The following is an 18,442-nucleotide window of genomic DNA, read 5'->3' on the forward strand; positions in this document are numbered from 1 at the left end:
ACTCTAAAAAATATACTGAATTGAGTTTACAGTTTAGGTCCTGTACTTTGCAGTACCTACCTAGCCTAGGTTTATTTGTCTAGCAGACACTTTTCAGTCACGACACTTATCCACAATATTATTGCTTAAGAAAAAATTGATATCGGCAAGTTTTGAAAGACGTAAAATAAACTGGAACAAGTTTGCAAAAACACATAACTTGTCTTGATTGTTCCTGAGACATAGAGCCAGTTATGTTCCAAAGAGTTCAGCACCCCCCCCTTTCTGGTCCATCTGGTGCTCAGATAATCTTGGATTTATAAAAGGAAATTTGACTAGTGGGATTATGCTGTATATGTATCTAATCTCACTTATGGCCACATTAATGTAAATGTTACTGTGTCCCCAGGAAGATCCTCGACTGGAGAGACACTTCAAGGGTCACAGGGACACCGTGACCGGTGTGGATTTCAGCTGCACCATGAAACAAATAGGTACCTTTGTGTCCTCTGATCCCGTTTTCCCATCGGATGAGTCACGCCTGCATTCTTTCACTGATTCACCAGTGTTGCTTTTGAACCGCTTTGTCTAAGAAAATTTTGACAGGATCAGTCCCCGTGTTGAACACATGCAGTGTGTGTGTCAGTAACAGGTTATTAAACTTTCTTCAGTTTATGTCTTGGTGCTTTTATGATTGTGGTTTACACTCAACCACAGTGCTGCCTGAATGATATATTTTCACAGAATAAGAACATTTACAGTATATCCCTATTCATTGGTGCTGTGGACTTTAACAGGCCATCTAATCCAGGTATCACCAGCATCTTAATTGCCCCACCAGGGGGCTAATGCTTTGGACGATTTTTCCACCCTGATCAAATGTGCTTACAATGCTTCCATGCCTCCGTATCGGATGGTTAGACCACCTGTCAATGCTTTTGTTCCTGGCTTATAGGCAGAGAGTGAAATGTGAAAAGCCTGTAATAAAAGTGATTCAGTGCTAGACCAAGGAGGCAAAGGATTAACTGCAGGACTCTCTGGATTCTGCAGATGTGGGCATGTTTAAAACTGCATTGATCTCTGAGTATGCAATGGCAGTCACCAGTTTTCTTAAAAAATGTGTCGATGACTGTGCCCACAAAAACAATTGGTTAATTTCCTAATGAGAAAGCGACATTTGCAAAATACTGACGACTCGCAATAACGAGCTTTGAGTCAGTGACACAAACACAAGAAGTGTGGGTATTAATTGAGGAAAGGAGCCAACATGGAAAAATGTCAGTATGTGGAGAGTCTTGAAAGTGCATACAGCAGCAGTCATGATGCATGGAGGATTTGGCAGGGTCTCTAGGTACTTGTGCACTATAAACCAAGACCTCATTTGATCACATCTCGTTCTCTCCCAGACTGACTAACTTTTTGCCTTCTATGCCTGCTTTGATCATGATACAAAACTCCATCCATGCCAGTACTTGCCGCACTATAAGACTTCTGGGCTCAGAGTGAAACAGCCTTTTCTGCCACTCTGGATAACGTAAGGAGGACTTTCAAATGGGCCAACATCCGCCAAGCATCCAGTCCAGACGGAATCTTAGGGCATGTTTTAAAAAAAACCTGCTGCAATCAGTTAGCTGATGTCTTCACAATCACCCCTGTTCCAAAGAAGGAAAAAGGTGGACTGTCTGTCTCAATGATTGCAGACAGTGGGCGCACTCTCCAATATAAAGTGTTCGGCATTCTTAAGTAATTCATGGTAAGTAGCTTTAACAAGGGTACTGTTGCAGAGCAGGGCTTTGAAATGGGAACCTTTAGATTACAAAGAAGCAGCCTTAGCTAGTGTTTTACCTGCTGCCCCTGACCTAAGGTATAATTTCTTCCCTTGAATTTTATAACTTTTTGTTTGCTGGTTTAAAAAAGAAAAAAAAAAAAAAACTGACATGTTTCTTGTCCCTTGATGTGAACCTTGTGGATTTGCTTTGTTCCAGCCACTGGCTCCATGGACTCCTGTGTGATGATCTGGAATATGAAGCCCCAGATGAGAGCATATCGCTTTGTGGGACACAAGGATGCAGTGACGTCTGTACAGTTCTCCCCATCAGGGCACCTGGTGGCATCAGCATCCCGTGACAAGACAGTTCGACTCTGGGTACCCAGCGTGTAAGTGGCCAATGCAGCCTATCATTGATTGTTGGTCCCTCTCTTTCAATATGATTTGCGCTCATCATGAGTGTAAAATAACACTAAGTTCAGAATAATTTTTTTTGTAGCTCCCTTCGCAGCAAGGTGACCTTAGTGTTAAACGTGAGATCAAGTACAGCAATAGCTTTATTTACAAAATTAATCCGTTCCTGAAAACAGTGCAGATACCAATATTTTGGATACCGAAACCCTATTTCCCATTATTTTAAATAGGAAAAAATACTTTCCTGCCCTCCAATGGACTAGGTGTACCCCCCAGCCATGCAATCAGTGATTCTGGGGTAGACTCTGGACCACTGTAAACCTACTCGGGGACAAGCAGTTACTGAAAATGGATGGCTCGAATAATGAGTTCCCAGCCCCTCTGAAAAACCTCAAACCAGTTTACATTTATTCATTTAGAAGACACTTTTCTCCAAAGCATCATGCTTCTCAGAGAAAGAATACAAAAAGTATATTACATCAGCAGGAGAAATTTGAATGTGGACACGTGATTCTTGAGTAGTCAGTTTGTTACATACACCCTATAAACTAGTATACATTATCAAAGTAGCTGTATATAGGGATTTTCAAAACACATTTTATAAGAGATTGGGGAGAAGTGAATCCAGAAGAGGGGGGGTGCAGTGGCGCAGTGGGTTGGACCACAGTCCTGCTCTCCGGTGGGTCTGGGGTTCGAGTCCCGCTTGGGGTGCCTTGCGACGGACTGGCGTCCCGTCCTGAGTGTGTCCCCTCCCCCTCCGGCCTTACGCCCTGTGTTACTGGGTAGGCTCCGGTTCCCTGCGACCCCGTATGGGACAAGCGGTTCTGAAAATGTGTGTGTGTGTGTGTGTGTGTGTGTGTGTGAGTGAATCCAGAAGAGTTGAGTTTTGAGGCTCTGCTTGAAAGTGAAAAGAGATTCAGTCATTCTGACTGAGATGAAACTCATTCCACTACAAAAAACTGAAGTGATGGGCTTTTGATTTTGGTCCTCTTCTGCTTTGGACCACCAAGCAGGCAGAGGTGGAGGAGTGTAACAGTCTGTTTGGGGTATAGCATGTGATCAGATCTTGTAGATGTCGGGGAGGGGATCCACTGATGGTTTTTTAGGCCATGACTGGAGTCTTATCATATTTTCCCAAATATCACTAGAACACCTATATAACTATCAAATCATGATTTCAGCAGGGTATAAAAGACATTTACATGTTTTCCTTTAGCAAACGCTTTTCCCCAAAGCGAAGTACATCTCAGAAAACGATACACATGTGCATTTCATCTACAGATGGGGAAATCTAGATGCAGACACATGAATCACTTCATGATTACCAAACACTTGAGGTCGTCATGGGTGTGTTTTCAGGCAGTACAATTCAGAAATGAATTATTCTCCTTAAATCCAGCATATAGCAGCAAACTAAGTAATTTTTTAAGACAATTTGAAAAGAACAACACAATTTACTGTAATGAACTGTTACTTGCCGAGTGAAGAGAACAGTTGATTGAGTTGAGTTGTGAAGGATGCAGGAGGCTTCGCGGCCATTCTTTGACTGCCACTGCACAACTGTGTGGAAGCAAAACAAACGCAAGACAGGGAAACCAACAGGAAACAGATAATACACTATTGCCAACTACAGTACATTACTGCACTTCCACTTGTGCAATGCATGACTTACAAATATTTTGGACTTGCTTCTTATAAATTGCGTCACACTGATCTTCATTCTGGGGGGTGCAGTGGGTTGGCCGGGTCCTGCTCGCTGGTGGGTCTGGGGTTCGAGTTCTGCTTGGGGTGCCTTGTGATGGACTGGCATCCCGTCCTGGGTGTGTCCCCTCCCCCCTCCTGCCTTACGCCCTGTGTTGCCGAGTTAGGCTCGGTTCACCACGACCCCGCTTGGGACAAGTGGTTTCAGCCAGTGTGTGTGTGATTTTTATTCTGGAAATTGAAAATTGGGTATCAAAAGCTAAGAGTTGTTATACTGAAGTATAGAGTCTAGGTCAAAAGATCTGTCTAAAGAAGTATTGCGTCAAAATTTCATCTGTAAATCATGAAAAGCCATAATGAAAAATGGTAATATCTGAAAAATTACTGAAAACTGGATATTCAGTTGACTGTCTGAACTTGTTTTGCGGCAGCATGGTGGTGCCTCATAGTTCCTGCTCTGTAGATTTAGTTTGAATCTAGCTAAGTCTGCGTGGCAGTTGCATGTTCTTCCCAACATTGAATGGGTTTTGTCTGGGTGTTCCAGTTTCCTCCTGCAATTGAAGATTTTATAGGTGCATTTGTGACTCTGAAATTCCCATGTGCTATTGCTCTGTGTTGGAGTGTTGTCCAATCCAGGATGTACCTAGCCTCAGAACCTGTGCTTTTGTGATAAGCTCTGGACCTCTGTGACACTACACTGGAGATGAGTCAAGTAAAGAGTCAAGAGGGACTTTGTCATTTCAACCATATACAGTTGGTACAGTACACAGTGAAACGATACAACGTTTCTCCAGGACCATGGTGCTACATAAAACAACACAGAGTTACCAACACAGACTGCGTAAAGATGAGTGATAATAGATGACTGAATGGATTTTTCCGTTACAGCTTCAGGAGTATGGGCTTGTTAAATGTATTGTAATGAAGATATCATTTTTAATCTAACTCAGTGAAGGCTAGTTCAGATGCTGTAATACTCTGTCCTTAGTGTTAAAGACCTCAGGATTTTAATATTGCACATTAATGGTCTTGTCTCCAATGGAGATTTGATTTGTAATAAATTTCAAAGAAAAACCCACATTTGATGTAACTCCTCTGGCTATGATTTCTGTGTGTTAATTTTAGACTTGACAAAAAGAAATTTTTAAACTCTTGTGGATGGAGATGCAGTGTTCCAATATATAAAGGTCTGTCTGTTCCCATCCATCTGAGACAGGTATAAAATGTTAGTTCTTGTTGTGTTCCAGAAAGCGCAGCTGTGAACTGAAAAGGGAGTATCTTGTGAGATTAATCCCAACACTTTTCACAGTATACCTGACATTACCAGGCATGAATGAATTAATGTCTCCTACAGGTTTCATGCAATTCAACAAAACTGGAATATTATCTGCCGCTGGGTGGCAGTAGTGTTTCATTTTGTGCTTATAATTTACTAATTTAGGTCATGTTCATTATCAGTGATTAAAATGGATAGAAGTACTAATATTAAACTCAATTATAAGCATACCCTAGAAAAGATTTATTGATACTTGCTGTTTGAAACATGTCTGAAGCATTAGATCCCCCATGGATTTGGATTAAATCATTCAAATTAGGTGTGCACAGCTGAAAGTGGTTGAAAATGTGTGGCTTAAGGGCTGTGGGGAGTATCGCCTTGTAGTATTTACTGCATTGTGCTATCTTCATCATTTATGCCAGCGATTTTTCTTCTCTGTGTTTTTATCAGTTAGCAGTTGCAGCCAAATAACAGTATTCAATGTGAACAGTGCGGTAATTACAGGATCATGTGACAGTGAGGAGGCGTCTCGAGGTGGTGTCCCTGGTGGTAACATATGATTTGCTCAGACACTTGAGCTGAAATCTCACACGTAGTAGCTGGACTCATTATGCTGTTGAGTTGAGGAAATCCAGATTTTCGCCACAATGCTGTACAGTTGTCGTGTCCTGCTTCACCTGGATTTCAAAGCTTCACTTCACGTTTTTGTATGTTTGCACACTCTCCAGCCTGTTCTCAAGTAGTTCTTAACCACTGCCAGCATCACAGTTCTTAAGTACATGGGCTTGTCACTTGGAGAATCAGGTGTGTTGTCTCTTCAAGTCATAGGTGAGTAGATGCTGAGGTTGTAGGTGTCTGCTCTTACAAAACATTTACATTTTGATTCATTTAGCAGAATTGTTTCACCGAAGTGACGTATGACTGGGGGAAACAAAAGTTAATTTCACAACAGGCGAAGAACTTTAGACCGACACATGATTGTCAAAGCACAGTCACTTTTTCCTACACCACTGTATTTGCTGGCACATATTGCACCAGTAATTAGCTATATACTGTAATTGATGGGAAATATAGAGGTGATTGTGGCAGATAGGAGAGAAGTGGCTCTGAAAGAGATGCTTTTTGAGAATTCTTGAGTAATGATAAAAATTCTGAAACTCAGAGGGAAGGAGAACTCATTCCACCATATTAGAGCCTAAAACAACAACCTGTAGGCTTTCAACTTGTAAGTAGGACCCAGGATTTGCAGATTTAAATCAGCTATTTAAATAGTTGATGTGTACTATACTAAAGACACGTTATATGCCTGTAGAGGATGTAGTGGCAGAAAGCACTTACACATCAATGAAATCACTTTTAAGAATTAAATGGAACAATTTTAAGTGTTTTCAGAAAAAAAAATGTTTAGGTAGCATTGCAGTTAAACATTTAAATTTGTGGAGAAGACTCAAAGATTAAATCTAAATTTTAAAAATCTTTTTCTTTTTATATGAATCAAAAAAGTCACTAAACCCGCTAGGACCATAAGTGGCTAGACATGCAGGCCTGTAGTGCTCTTGCTGGGATATAGGGAGTGATCAGGTCCTGTAGGTAACGGGGTGCTGATTTAGAGTTATAGACGACAGTCAGTTATCCAAGTAGAGATGTCCGAGAGATATCTTTCTGTAGCAGCAGTGGGCAAAGAGAAGAGCTGGGTGTCATTAGCATAGTAGTGATGGGAGAATCCATGACAAGTAATGATGAGGAAAAGGTGAGATGTATATAGAAGAGTAGGGGCCTCAACACTGATCCCTGAGGAACAGCTATTAAGAGAGTCTGAGGGGAAGAGAGGGAGCCAATCCAGTAGAATCCGATGGCTGACAGTGTCAAATGCCACAGACAGGTTGAGGAGAATGAGGGTCAAGGAAAGGGAGGCTGGTTTAGTTTTCAGGAGAGTGTCTGACACTGCAAGGAGAGTAGTTTTGGTGGATCTTCAATCCTGGATAACTGTAAAAGAGGTATTTCTGTGCAAGCATTATAAATAACTAATTGTATGCTGTACATTTGAGGTTTTTTCTTTTTTAATTTTTAAGAGAAGAGGAAAAAGAGAAACTTGCCTGTAATTTTGGACTAAGATTAAATCCAGAAAAGGTTTCTTTAACAGGGGTGAGATGTGATTCATTTTAGAAACATGTGGAGCTGTCAAAACATGGTTCTGGGATGTGGCTTGTCAGATATAAAGCACAAAACAAAGCAGTCTTTGAATGATTGAGAGAGTTAAGCTGAATATGATGGTCACATACAGAGCACCTTGTGCAGTTCATTGCTGTTCTTATGAGCTTTTTGGTTTTCATGGTGTTAGTTGGTGAAGTTCTCAACAATGAACCACTGGGTATTAAACTGACTGGTGGGGACACACAGAACCCACCATTCACGGTCACATCTGCAGTTGTGGTAAAGACTTTTGAGAAAACAAACCTACGGAAATCAGCCGGCCAGACATCCCTGGACGGGTACTTAGAACCTGCTCATTGGTGCTATCTGATGTCTTTACGGATATATTCAATTTGTCTCTTGCACAAGCCTCAATTCCCACCTGCTTAAAGAGGACCACTATCCTGCTGCTGCCAAAAAAACAGCAAAGCATCCTGCCTCAATGACTACCGACCCGTTGCACTGACTCCAATAGTGATGAAGTGCTTCAAGAGAATCATCATGAGGTACATCCAGACCATCACTCCGGACACTCTGGACCCTCTCCAGTTCAAGCTTGTGAACGACACCCATCCACTGCCTCTCCACCCATCACGGCAGACACAGATTACCCTCTGAGCCCGAGAGTTGTCAACTACCCCATCCTTCCTACACATACACATCCACAACGCCAATAACATCAGAGACCGCAGACTACCTCTGCATACCTTGCTGACACAAATACACACCCCCTTTCAACTGCGAATTGACCCAATCTACCTCTGCAGGACATTGCACATGTACAACTTCCATGTTTACATTGCGCACTGCACACTTTATATATGTATATAACTTTGTTTCTTGGATTTTGCACTAATAGTAATTTTTATAAATTTGTGATTTACGCCTTGTGTTTTTTTTTCTTTCCTTATGTCCTTACAATTTATCTCATAGGCTGCTGAGAGAATTCAGAGTAAGAATTTCGTTGCATGGTGTAACAAACTGTTTACTGTACACATGACAAACTCTTGAATCTTGAATCATGTATGACTGCCTGTGAGACCGACACTTTTCTTCCAAATATAATGTACTTTTCCATCTGATAAATATCAGAATTCAGTTTGTACTGGATTTTGTCACATGGGAAACAGGTGGTTATGTTTTTTTAATTTTCTGAAGTGACATCTTAAAAATGGTGGGCTCACCACCTGCCGGAGAGGACATAAGGGGCCGGTGTGTTGTGATTTGGGCAGTGGTCGGGGCCGAGTGCCCGGCCGACCCAAACCTCGGGCGCCAACTCTGGCTTTTGGGACTTGGAATGTCACCTCACTGGCGGGGAAGGAGCCTGAGCTAGTGCAGGAGGTTGAGAGATACCGTCTAGATATAGTCGGGCTCACTTCCACTCACAGCTTGGGTTCTGGAACCACTCTTCTCGACCAAGGGTGGACTCTCCACTATTCTGGCGTTGCCCAGGGTGAGAGGTGGCGGGCGGGCGTGGGCTTATTAATAGCCCCCCAGTTCAGCCACCATGTGTTGGAGTCTACCCTGGTGAATGAGAGGGTCGTCTCCCTACGCCTTCGGGTTAGGGAACGGTCTCTCACTGTCGTTTGCGCTTATACGCCTAGCGGCAGTGTAGAGTACCCGGCCTTTTTGGAGTCCCTGGAGGGCGTGCTGGAAAGCGCTCCCACTGGGGACTCTGTCGTCCTACTGGGGGACTTTAACGCCCACCTGGGCAGCGACAGTGATACCTGGAGGGGCGTGATTGGGAGGAACGGCCTCCCTGATCTGAACCCGAGCGGTGAGTTGTTATTGGATTTCTGTGCTAGTCACGGTTTGTCCATAACAAACACCATGTTCATGCATAAGGGTGTCCATCAGTGCACTTGGCACCAGGACCCCCTAGGTCGGAGGTCGATGATCGACTTTGTAGTCGTTTCTTCTGACCTTCGGCCATATGTCTTGGACACTCGGGTGAAGAGAGGGGCTGAGCTGTCAACTGATCACCACCTGGTGGTGAGTTGGATTCAATGGCGGGGGAAAAAGCTGGACAGACCTGGCAAGCCCAAACGTATAGTGAGGGTCTGTTTGGAACGTTTGGCGGAGGCCCCTGTCAGAGAGGTCTTCAACTCCCACCTCCGACAGAGCTTCAACCAGGTCCCGAGGGAGACTGGGGACATTGAGTTCAAATGGACTATGTTCCATACCTCCATTGTCGGGGCGGCGGTTCGGAGCTGCGGCCATAAAGTCTCCGTTGCCTGTTGCGGCGGCAATCCCCGAACACGGTGGTGGACACCGGAAGTAAGGGATGCCGTCAAGCTGAAGGAGGAGTTCTATCGGGCCTGGCTGGCTCATGGGACTCCTGAAGCAGCTGACGGGTACTGGCGGGCCAGACGGAGCGCGGCTCTGGCAGTCGCCGTGGCAAAACTCGAGCCTGGGAGGAGTTCGGTGAGGCCATGGAGGAAGACTTTCAGTCGGCCTCAAAGAGATTCTGGCAAACCGTCCGGCAACTCAGAGGGGGAAGCAGTGTTCCGCCAACACTGTTTACAGTGGAAGTGGTGCGCTGCTGACCTCAACTGAGGATGTCCTCGGGCGGTGGAAGGAGTACTTTGAGGATCTCCTCAATCCCTCCGACATGCCTTCCGTAGAGGAAGCTGAGGCCGGGGACTCAGAGGGGGACTCGTCCATTACCCTGGCTGAAGTTGCTGAGGTAGTCAAAAAACTCCTCGGTGGCAAGGCTCCGGGGTGGATGAGATCCGCCCCGAGTTTCTCAAGTCTCTGGATGATATTGTGGGGCTGTCTTGGCTGACACGCCTCTGCAGCATTGCGTGGAGCTCAGGAACGGTGCCTCCGGACTGGCAGACTGGGGTGGTGGTCCCTCTTTTTAAGAAAGGGGACCGGAGATTGTGTTCCAACTATAGGGGATCACACTCCTTAGCCTCACTGGGAAAGACTATGCCGGGGTACTGGAGAGGAGAATCCGACCGATAGTCGAACCTCGGATTCAGGAGGAGCAATGCGGTTTTCGCCCTGGCCGTGGAACACTGGACCAGCTCTATACCCTCACTAGGGTGTTGGAGGGTTCATGGGAGTTTGCCCAACCAGTCCATCTGTGTTTTGTGGACCTGGAGAAGGCATTCGACCGTGTCCCTTGTGGCATCCTGTGGGGGGGTACTTCGGGATTATGGGGTTCAGGGCTCGTTGCTACGGGCTGTTCGTTCCCTGTATGACTGGAGCAGGAGCTTGGTTCGCATTGCCGGCAGTAAGTCAGACCTGTTCCCGGTGCATGTTGGACTCCGCCAGGGCTGCCCTTTGTCACCGATTCTGTTCATTATCTTTATGGACAGAATTTCTAGGCACAGCCAGGGAACGGAGGGTGTCTGTTTTGGTGGCCGCAGGATCTCGTCTCTGCTTTTTGCGGACGATGTGGTCCTGTTGGCTTCATCGAATCAAGACTTACGGCGTGCACCGGAGAGGTTTGCAGCCGAGTGCGAAGCGGCGGGGATGGGAATCAGCACCTCCAAATCCGAGACCATGGTCCTCAGTCGGAAAAAGGTGGATTGCCCCCTCCGGGTTAGGGGGGAGCTCCTCCCTCAAGTGGAGGAGTTTAAGTATCTCAGGGTCTTGTATGGACATGTTAAAAATATTTGCTTGCAATCTCAGTAGTAAAGTCACCGTGGTGTTCATTGTTCTGTAAGGTAAAGCAATCACCCAAATAGCATGATATTGGGACCGTTTAGCTTTTTTAGCGTGAAACAATTTTTAGATAAAAATGTCAATGATACAGTTAGTGACGTCAGTTTCTTTATCTTGATGGCTTTTGTTTTGCATCAAATAATTTGTCTACTGAATGGTTCTGCCATCTAACTATTAAAATCTAAGCAAATTGCCTGTCCTGGACAGTTGTACAACTGTTAATATCATGCTCAGAAAAATACACACTTTTCTCCCTGGTCGGAAAGTGAGAACTTACTGTAGAAATGTCTAGTAGTAAACCATAGGTGTTGTCTTCATACCGCCGTTTGGTTATTGCTTCTTTCAGGTCTGAGTCTGATAAATGAATTCATTCTTGAAAATCAGGCTTGTGTTTTGTAAGCTTGCTATTCTAGTCTTTGTTATAGTCACTGTGTGTCTCCATGACCACTCTTATAAGTGATGTTTTTACAGTCCAGCTTTGATTTATGCACATTAATGGAATATTTAGCAGACTTTTGTTAAAAGCACTACATGCCTGTGACGTGGCTGTTAGTGGCCCTCTTCTTGCTGATCGCTGACGCACGTTCCTCCCCAGAAGCAGCGTCTTGACGCAGAGCGGATTCTAACCATAAGTGAATTATGCAGGAGATGACGCTGCTTCTTTACGTGGTCTGTTTTAAAATAAAAGAAGTTATGTTTCACAAGATCTTCAGACACCATTAGGCTTAGTGGTGGAAAGGTCAGGATCAGTGTTTATTCTTGTATAACTGGTTTTATCCTTTGAACTACCAGAGTTATGGCTGTCTGAAGTAGCTTTATATTTCACAACCAGAGGTAAAATTCTAAGTACTTGCTTTAAGTAATGTTGTTTTATTCACACTTGGTATAACATTTTTAAGATGGATGTTTAATATCTAACTTAAACCTATACTTTGCTTAACCCAGACCTGACTTCAGTAAAGAACTGAAGGGCTGAACCACAGTGGACAGGTGCTGATGTTCTCTTTAAAATGGCCCTTCCATTTCAGTGGCCAGCAAGATATGTGGATGTCTCTGAGCCAGCAGTGTCATTCTCTCTCAGCACTGAAAGGCTCAGTGGGGGGGTCAACAAAGAGTGAATTGGCAGTCAGATTAATCCTGTGTCTTCTGTGACTGCACCAATGGTCTCTTCCCCATCCCTGCTGTATGACTGATGACTGTGTGGAGACTTTTTTGCACTACAAGGTCCCACTATGTGTTCTGGGCATCATTTGAAAGTCTGAGTGGCACCAGCAGCTTGTTCTTTTTGGGATAATTAAAGATAACAGGTCACTTGGTGGCCAGAGCCTTCGTCTTTCATGTTAAGGTTCTGCCTGGTGTGTTCTCATTTCTGTATTACTCTTGAGCAAAGAAGCTGAAAATGTGTTTAATCTCAGCATTCTCTACTGTCACTGGTATGAATGAATGAATTTTGATAAGTGGTAACCGCATAAGTAGTGGTTTCAATGATTAATTCACTTTTATGAGTCTTGTGTTGGTGAAATTTAATCTTTAAAACAACTTTAGTCATTGTTAAATTTGGTTGAGTAATAAAGACAAAGTCATGTTGCCTGAGTTAAATCCACGCGCACATCTTTCCTGTTAAATATTTCTTTTCATATATCTTTGTTAGCCTGCTATCATTTCCTGTTTTCACCTCTGGTTTTCCCTGATATGTAATTTGGTAATATGCATTTTATTTAACTTTTTTTAAATTAAATATACCCACAGTGGTTCTTCAAAATAGAACTGCACATTTTTCCTCATTCATGCTGTTCTTGGAGGTCATCTGTTTTTTAACCTGTGTGTTTCAGGAGGGGTGAGTCGACTGTTTTCCGTGCTCACACAGGGACCATTCGCAGCGTCTGCTTCTCCAGCGACGGTCAGTCCTTAGTCACGTCCTCCGATGACAAGACCGTCAAAGTGTGGGCAGTGCACCGACAGAAGTTCCTCTTCTCCCTCAGTCAGCACATCAACTGGGTGCGCTGTGCCAGGTGAAAAGCTGCCTTTCCTCTTCAGTTTTAGTCCTGGCTGCTGTTTGTATGCTGCTCCTCTTAGTACCATTAGATTTTTTTTCTATTTTTTTTTTACGGTTTTTTTTTTTTTCCTTTGCAGCCACAGTTTTTGAATGAGGTGAAATCAGTTTAAATTCAGTATTTTATAATGCGATAGCATGGGTTGTGAACTGGCAAGGTTTTGTTCTCAAGTCCAATTCTTGTCCAGATTGTCTTCTTTCAGTCCTTTTTTCTGCTGTTACGCTTAATGTAAAGAGAATACAGTGTTTCCTGATGCTGTTTTTAAAATTTAATTGCCTAAAACCGATATTGCAAAAACCTTTGGGTCGTATTCATTGACTTTCTTTATTCTTTGATTTCTTGTGTGCAGCTGGTTCAACATACGTCTGATCTGCCATCTATCTGAGTACTACTTCTTAGTCCAGTATTAAAATGACTTTTTCCACTGTTTAGGAAGTCTGTGTGAAGCAAATTCATTGTTTTCCTGTGAATAGAAATTGTAAATACATCTTGTGCCTTACCTGATTAGAAGAAGCTTAGATATATGGATTTTTTTTAGCTGTGAATTCAGTTATGTATATTTAAATAAAATATGGAATTAAAGAACAGTTTGCAGACTAGACAGATTTAAACACTGGAATTTTATGCCTAATTCCATACAGTTGCATAATTGATGAGGTCCTAATCTGTCTGTGACATTTTGTTAAAATGGCATTCAAAATGTAAGAATAACCTGCTAGGTATGATTTGTGTAATAGTAATTCCAATCCTGGTCTACTTTAAGGTTTTCACCAGACGGTCGACTTATTATCTCAGCAAGTGATGACAAAACCATTAAGATCTGGGACAAAACCAGCCGTGAGTGTATACACTCCTTTTACGAACATGAAGGGTAAGAGTCTTTTGAGCTGCTTTATTCAGTCTTATTGTCTTTCTCCCATTAATCTGATTAAAGAAGACTTTCAATTAACATCTGTTGTGTCAATCTGAGGCATTATATTTAGAGAAGAGTTCTTTTAGACGATTTTTAACTTCCAGGCCCGACTTCTGGGAAGAGTTTGACTTCAGTCGTACATTGCCCCATTGCTCATTTGTTTTTCAATGTGATACATTCAAAAATAATGTTTTACATTGCAAATTTTCATGTAAAATGTAATAGTGAAGTGAAAATAGGAAAATTCTCAGAGTGATTTTGTGTAAGTTTGAATCATGGTTCTTTATGTGTCTGGTTTTCTTTGTGTTTAAAATGCAGCACCAGTTTAACTAATAGTGTAGTGTGACAGTTGAAACATTTTGTGTTTGCTGACTCTGTCCCCTCAGGTTTGTGACATGTGCCGATTTCCACCCCAGTGGTACCTGCGTGGCTGCGGCCAGCACTGACAGCAGTGTCAAAGTGTGGGATATCCGCAACACCAAGCTCCTGCAGCATTACCAAGGTGAGAGGAGCAACTCCTCCCTGAACTAAGAACATTCACTACAATGTCCAGTGTTCTCAAGAGCCAGGTGAACTGTTCTCTCATGTCATCATTATTATCTCTTTTCATCACCTAGTTACTTGGAAAGAATTAAAACTTTTTAAAACTCCTCAGTTAAATGCTTAAACAACATTTTCAGGGCTGTTTCCAAATTACCTTAAATTCGCAGTTTCGGTAGAGCTAGGTAAAGGTTTTGTTCTCATTTACTTCTACAAAGTATTATGATTATGCAAGTTGTAAAGAAGAGAAAATTGCTAAGGAAATGACCTGCGATCGCATGGCAGACCGCATTATCTGTTGCTTATTATGTCGACATAGAGGCTACACAATGGAGGACTTCCTTAGTTCTTTTTTATGTTCCCAACCCCCCCACCCCGAGAAACAGACTTAATTGTAGAAATTGGTGGCATGTTGCCTGCATGTCATTTGAAATGCATGTTATGATGGGTGAGATGAACCTAGGTTTACAGTTGAGGTCACAGTGATCAGCATTGCCTGGACCATTTTCATTTGTGTCTTTCCAGATCAACAAAACATTTGAAATAAAAGGGGGAAGATGTCAAGTGTTAGCATAAGGAGCAGTCATGCAACAATTAGGGCAACAGAATTTGTAAATGAGATGATCACTGCTGACCTTGCTTGGTCCAGATACAACCTTGCTCAGTGACTCAGCGAAAAGTGGATGGATGTGGTGATTAAGATTCTGAACATGGCCTTATAACCCTAGAGTTGATGGTTTATATCCTCCAAGGTGTCTTGCAGAACTGTGCCAGAATTGCTTAAATGGAATATCCAGCTGGCTATTTTTTTTTTCAGTTTTGGAACCTGGACTCTCTTCTAACTTGTTTTGTTTGTAACTCCAAAGCTTCTTTGAAGCCCCTAAGTCAGAGTCAGTAAAAGCTTAATACAGATATTCATTGTTTTATTTATGACTTAGGTTCTGTAAAAATCTTGACTATTGCCATAATAAACTCTGTCATCTTTTTATTAAGTTTGAGCTACATTAAAATGGGCAAATTGAAAATGAAAAGTTTCCACAAACTCCTATTACCTTTATATTGCAGAAATATCCCATAAATATGTCCAGTGTTTGTCTTGATCATGAGCACCTGACAGGGGCAGTAAATCCTATACAAGTTAAGTTAAGGTGGTTTCACCTTATTCTGTTTTGGGGCTCTTTACTTCCCTCTATCGGCTTGATGGATAAACACAGGCTGAGTTTGCTAGGCTTCTAAAAAACTTAGAGAAGTTAAGAAAATGCAGGCAAATGTTTACCTTTGAAATTTGTAACTTGACTGTAACACGAGAAACCAGTGTACTGAAGCAAGAGGCAGCAGGTGGCATAGTGGTTACCGGTGTTGCCTTGCAGTCAGAACCCAAGTTTGAATCCTACCTGGTGCTGTAGTATCTTCAGCTGTATAAAAGGCAAAATTGTTGTAATTCAAGTAACACTGTAAGCATCCTATAAAAGAATAAATATAATTAACCTTGGATTACTCCAGTTAAAAATTATTCAGCTGCAAAAATGGGTAAATAGCTTAGTATACAGACATTCTATTGTAAGTCACTATGAAGAAAAGTACTGTTTAAAGGTATAAATTATAAACCATAGCAACATTAGTAAAATGTCAAGTATCTTTGGATGAGTGTTGGTTAAAAAACAAATGTACTATTTAACTATCGTCAGACTTTATATTAGTTTCTGGTATAAAAGTGTTTGTATGGCCCTCCTGAAGTTCTCTAAAGCATTAGTAAATGTTGCTGCAGACATCTGTCTTGATCTTGCCCTAATACTGTATTCATGCTCATACTGTATTCTGTTCAAACTGATTCTGTGCCTCTGTGCAGCCCATTGCAGTCTTTCAGTGTTATTTTGTATAAATAAGGTAACAATCTCTGTGATCCACTTCAGTCAGAGCGGTGCCCCACTGATTGGACTTTTGGCAGCGTAATGGACGTTAGTATAGTCTTAAATCACTCTTGCTATTCAATAAAATGTATGATTCAGGAAAAGTTCTGGTAAGGAAAAAAAATCAGGAGAAAAAAAACTGCAAAAGGTGTCTGTAAAAGCCATTATGAGAATCTGGTTTGCAGCAATACACAGTTGGAGATGTGGATTTCTGTTTTGTCAGTGAGGAAACAAAATGTCTCCCAGCTCAAGAAATAACTCATTTGTAACACAGAGACGAGGTAAGAATGGGCCCTGAGTATTATTTAAGGCTGTCGTAGACCGCGCTGCTCAATGCTAATGAGCACAAATGAGCGGCACAAATGAGATATTAAGTAGATGTTTTTTCGTTCCTTCCCAAAATGTGGTTTAAAGATGTGGATCTTCTAATTAGCCTAAAATGTATTGGATTTCATTTGCTCTAAATGCATTTTTGACTTAAGACATTTTCGACTTCCGATGAGTTTCGCGGAACATAACCCCATCGTAAATCAGGGACCACCTGTATGTATTGCTGAACTGTCCTCTGTACAGTAGTACTTCCAGTCCTCCGCCAGGGGGATGTCTTATCTAATTACAGTAAGCTTCTAGCTCCCATTCAGGAAGATGTTGTAGTATGGAGAAATGGTATTTAAAATTTGCTGATGACATGGCTGTATTATAGTAAGTGTTGGGTGTAACATCACTGTTATGATGTTAAAATGAAAACACTCTCTACACTGAAAGTTCCATAGATCAAATTACCATAATTTAGTAGTGCACTGCATTTTTTTTCTGTGGGATGCTGCTGTCAAACACATCTTTATTCAGTAAGGTTAAGGACTTGAGATGGTAGTGTGCTGAGTGGGGATCATAAGTCTAATATCATTCCCTATGCAGGTATACAAAGTCAGTTTTACCATAATCAAGCTTAAATATTTATGTGTGAAAAAATAAATTTGGTGCTTAGATTCTGTAAAAGCCCTACATAGAGGTTTACATTTAGTCATTTACTTTAATTTAGTAGGTGTTTTTCATTAACGTAACAAACAACTCCGAGTAAACAAATGCGCATCCCACAAATGAAAAAAGAGCTTTACATGCCAACTGAGGTGATTTTTGAAGCAGTTTTTCAGTGTCAATTTTTTTTTCCCCTTAGCTCATGTGTAGCTGCCTGTAAAACTGAGTCTAAAGTCCAAATGTGATTGTGACAGATGTAACTTTAAGAAACTGTTGGAACAGGAGTGAATCCAAAAGAGATGCATCAAAATTACTGTAACATTCAAGTTTTATTTTAACTTGAGCTACATTAAAATTAAATCTACTAGGGGTAAATCAAAATGCATCCTCGCTTTGGCTTGAGCAAATACAGTATTTAGTATAGCATATACTTTCTGCTTACTCTTGTAATTTTGAAATGACTGAAAATGCTTCCTGGTTTTGACCCACTTGTTCCTTGACCTTGTTCAGTGTTCCTCATGTCACTGATCATTCATACAAACATGACAGAGGGAACTCCCACAGACTTAAGGATGTTTTACTGCCAACTGATGACAAGATCAAAATTAAATTCAGCTTTCCCTGCTAAACAGACAGAATTTTTTTAACAGAATAATTGAATAGGCAGTAAAATAATACAAACATTTCTTCCTAAATATTTTTATCTTTGAAAGTTTGCAACTCAAACATTAATAACCATGTGTGCAGTTTAGAAATTGAGTGACTTCATACCCTGCTTTTTGGCTTTTCAGTGCACAGCGCGGCTGTGAATGGCCTGTCTTTCCACCCATCGGGAAACTACCTCATCACAGCCTCCAGTGACTCTACGCTGAAGGTTCTGGACTTAGTGGAGGGCAGACTGTTGTACACGCTCCATGGACACCAGGTACTAGGAGGATAGTCAAGGTGAATGATATGCACCCCTCCCACCACTTGGGCTCTTCATGAGATCTGCATTAAAATCAAAGGTCAGGAATTCTCTGTCAAGGTCCTCATTAGTTCCAG

The 18,442-nt window shown here is 42.0% G+C and overlaps 1 protein-coding gene across 1 annotated transcript in view; it reads left to right on the forward strand.

Annotated features, from left to right (window-relative positions):
• Window positions 1-391: 391 nt before the first annotated feature.
• Window positions 392-18,442, forward strand: part of poc1a (POC1 centriolar protein A) — a 49,356-nt gene continuing 31,305 nt past the window's right edge. Inside the window, exons 1-6 of the mRNA XM_018744562.2 lie at window positions 392-473; window positions 1,965-2,136; window positions 12,836-13,015; window positions 13,821-13,928; window positions 14,357-14,472; window positions 18,190-18,323. Of these exons, the coding sequence (XP_018600078.1) occupies window positions 461-473; window positions 1,965-2,136; window positions 12,836-13,015; window positions 13,821-13,928; window positions 14,357-14,472; window positions 18,190-18,323 (723 nt within the window). The 5' untranslated portion in view covers window positions 392-460. The remainder of the gene's footprint in view (window positions 474-1,964; window positions 2,137-12,835; window positions 13,016-13,820; window positions 13,929-14,356; window positions 14,473-18,189; window positions 18,324-18,442) is intronic.

Source organism: Scleropages formosus, chromosome 22 (genome assembly GCF_900964775.1).
Source record: "Scleropages formosus chromosome 22, fSclFor1.1, whole genome shotgun sequence".
Classification (NCBI taxonomy): domain Eukaryota; kingdom Metazoa; phylum Chordata; class Actinopteri; order Osteoglossiformes; family Osteoglossidae; genus Scleropages; species Scleropages formosus.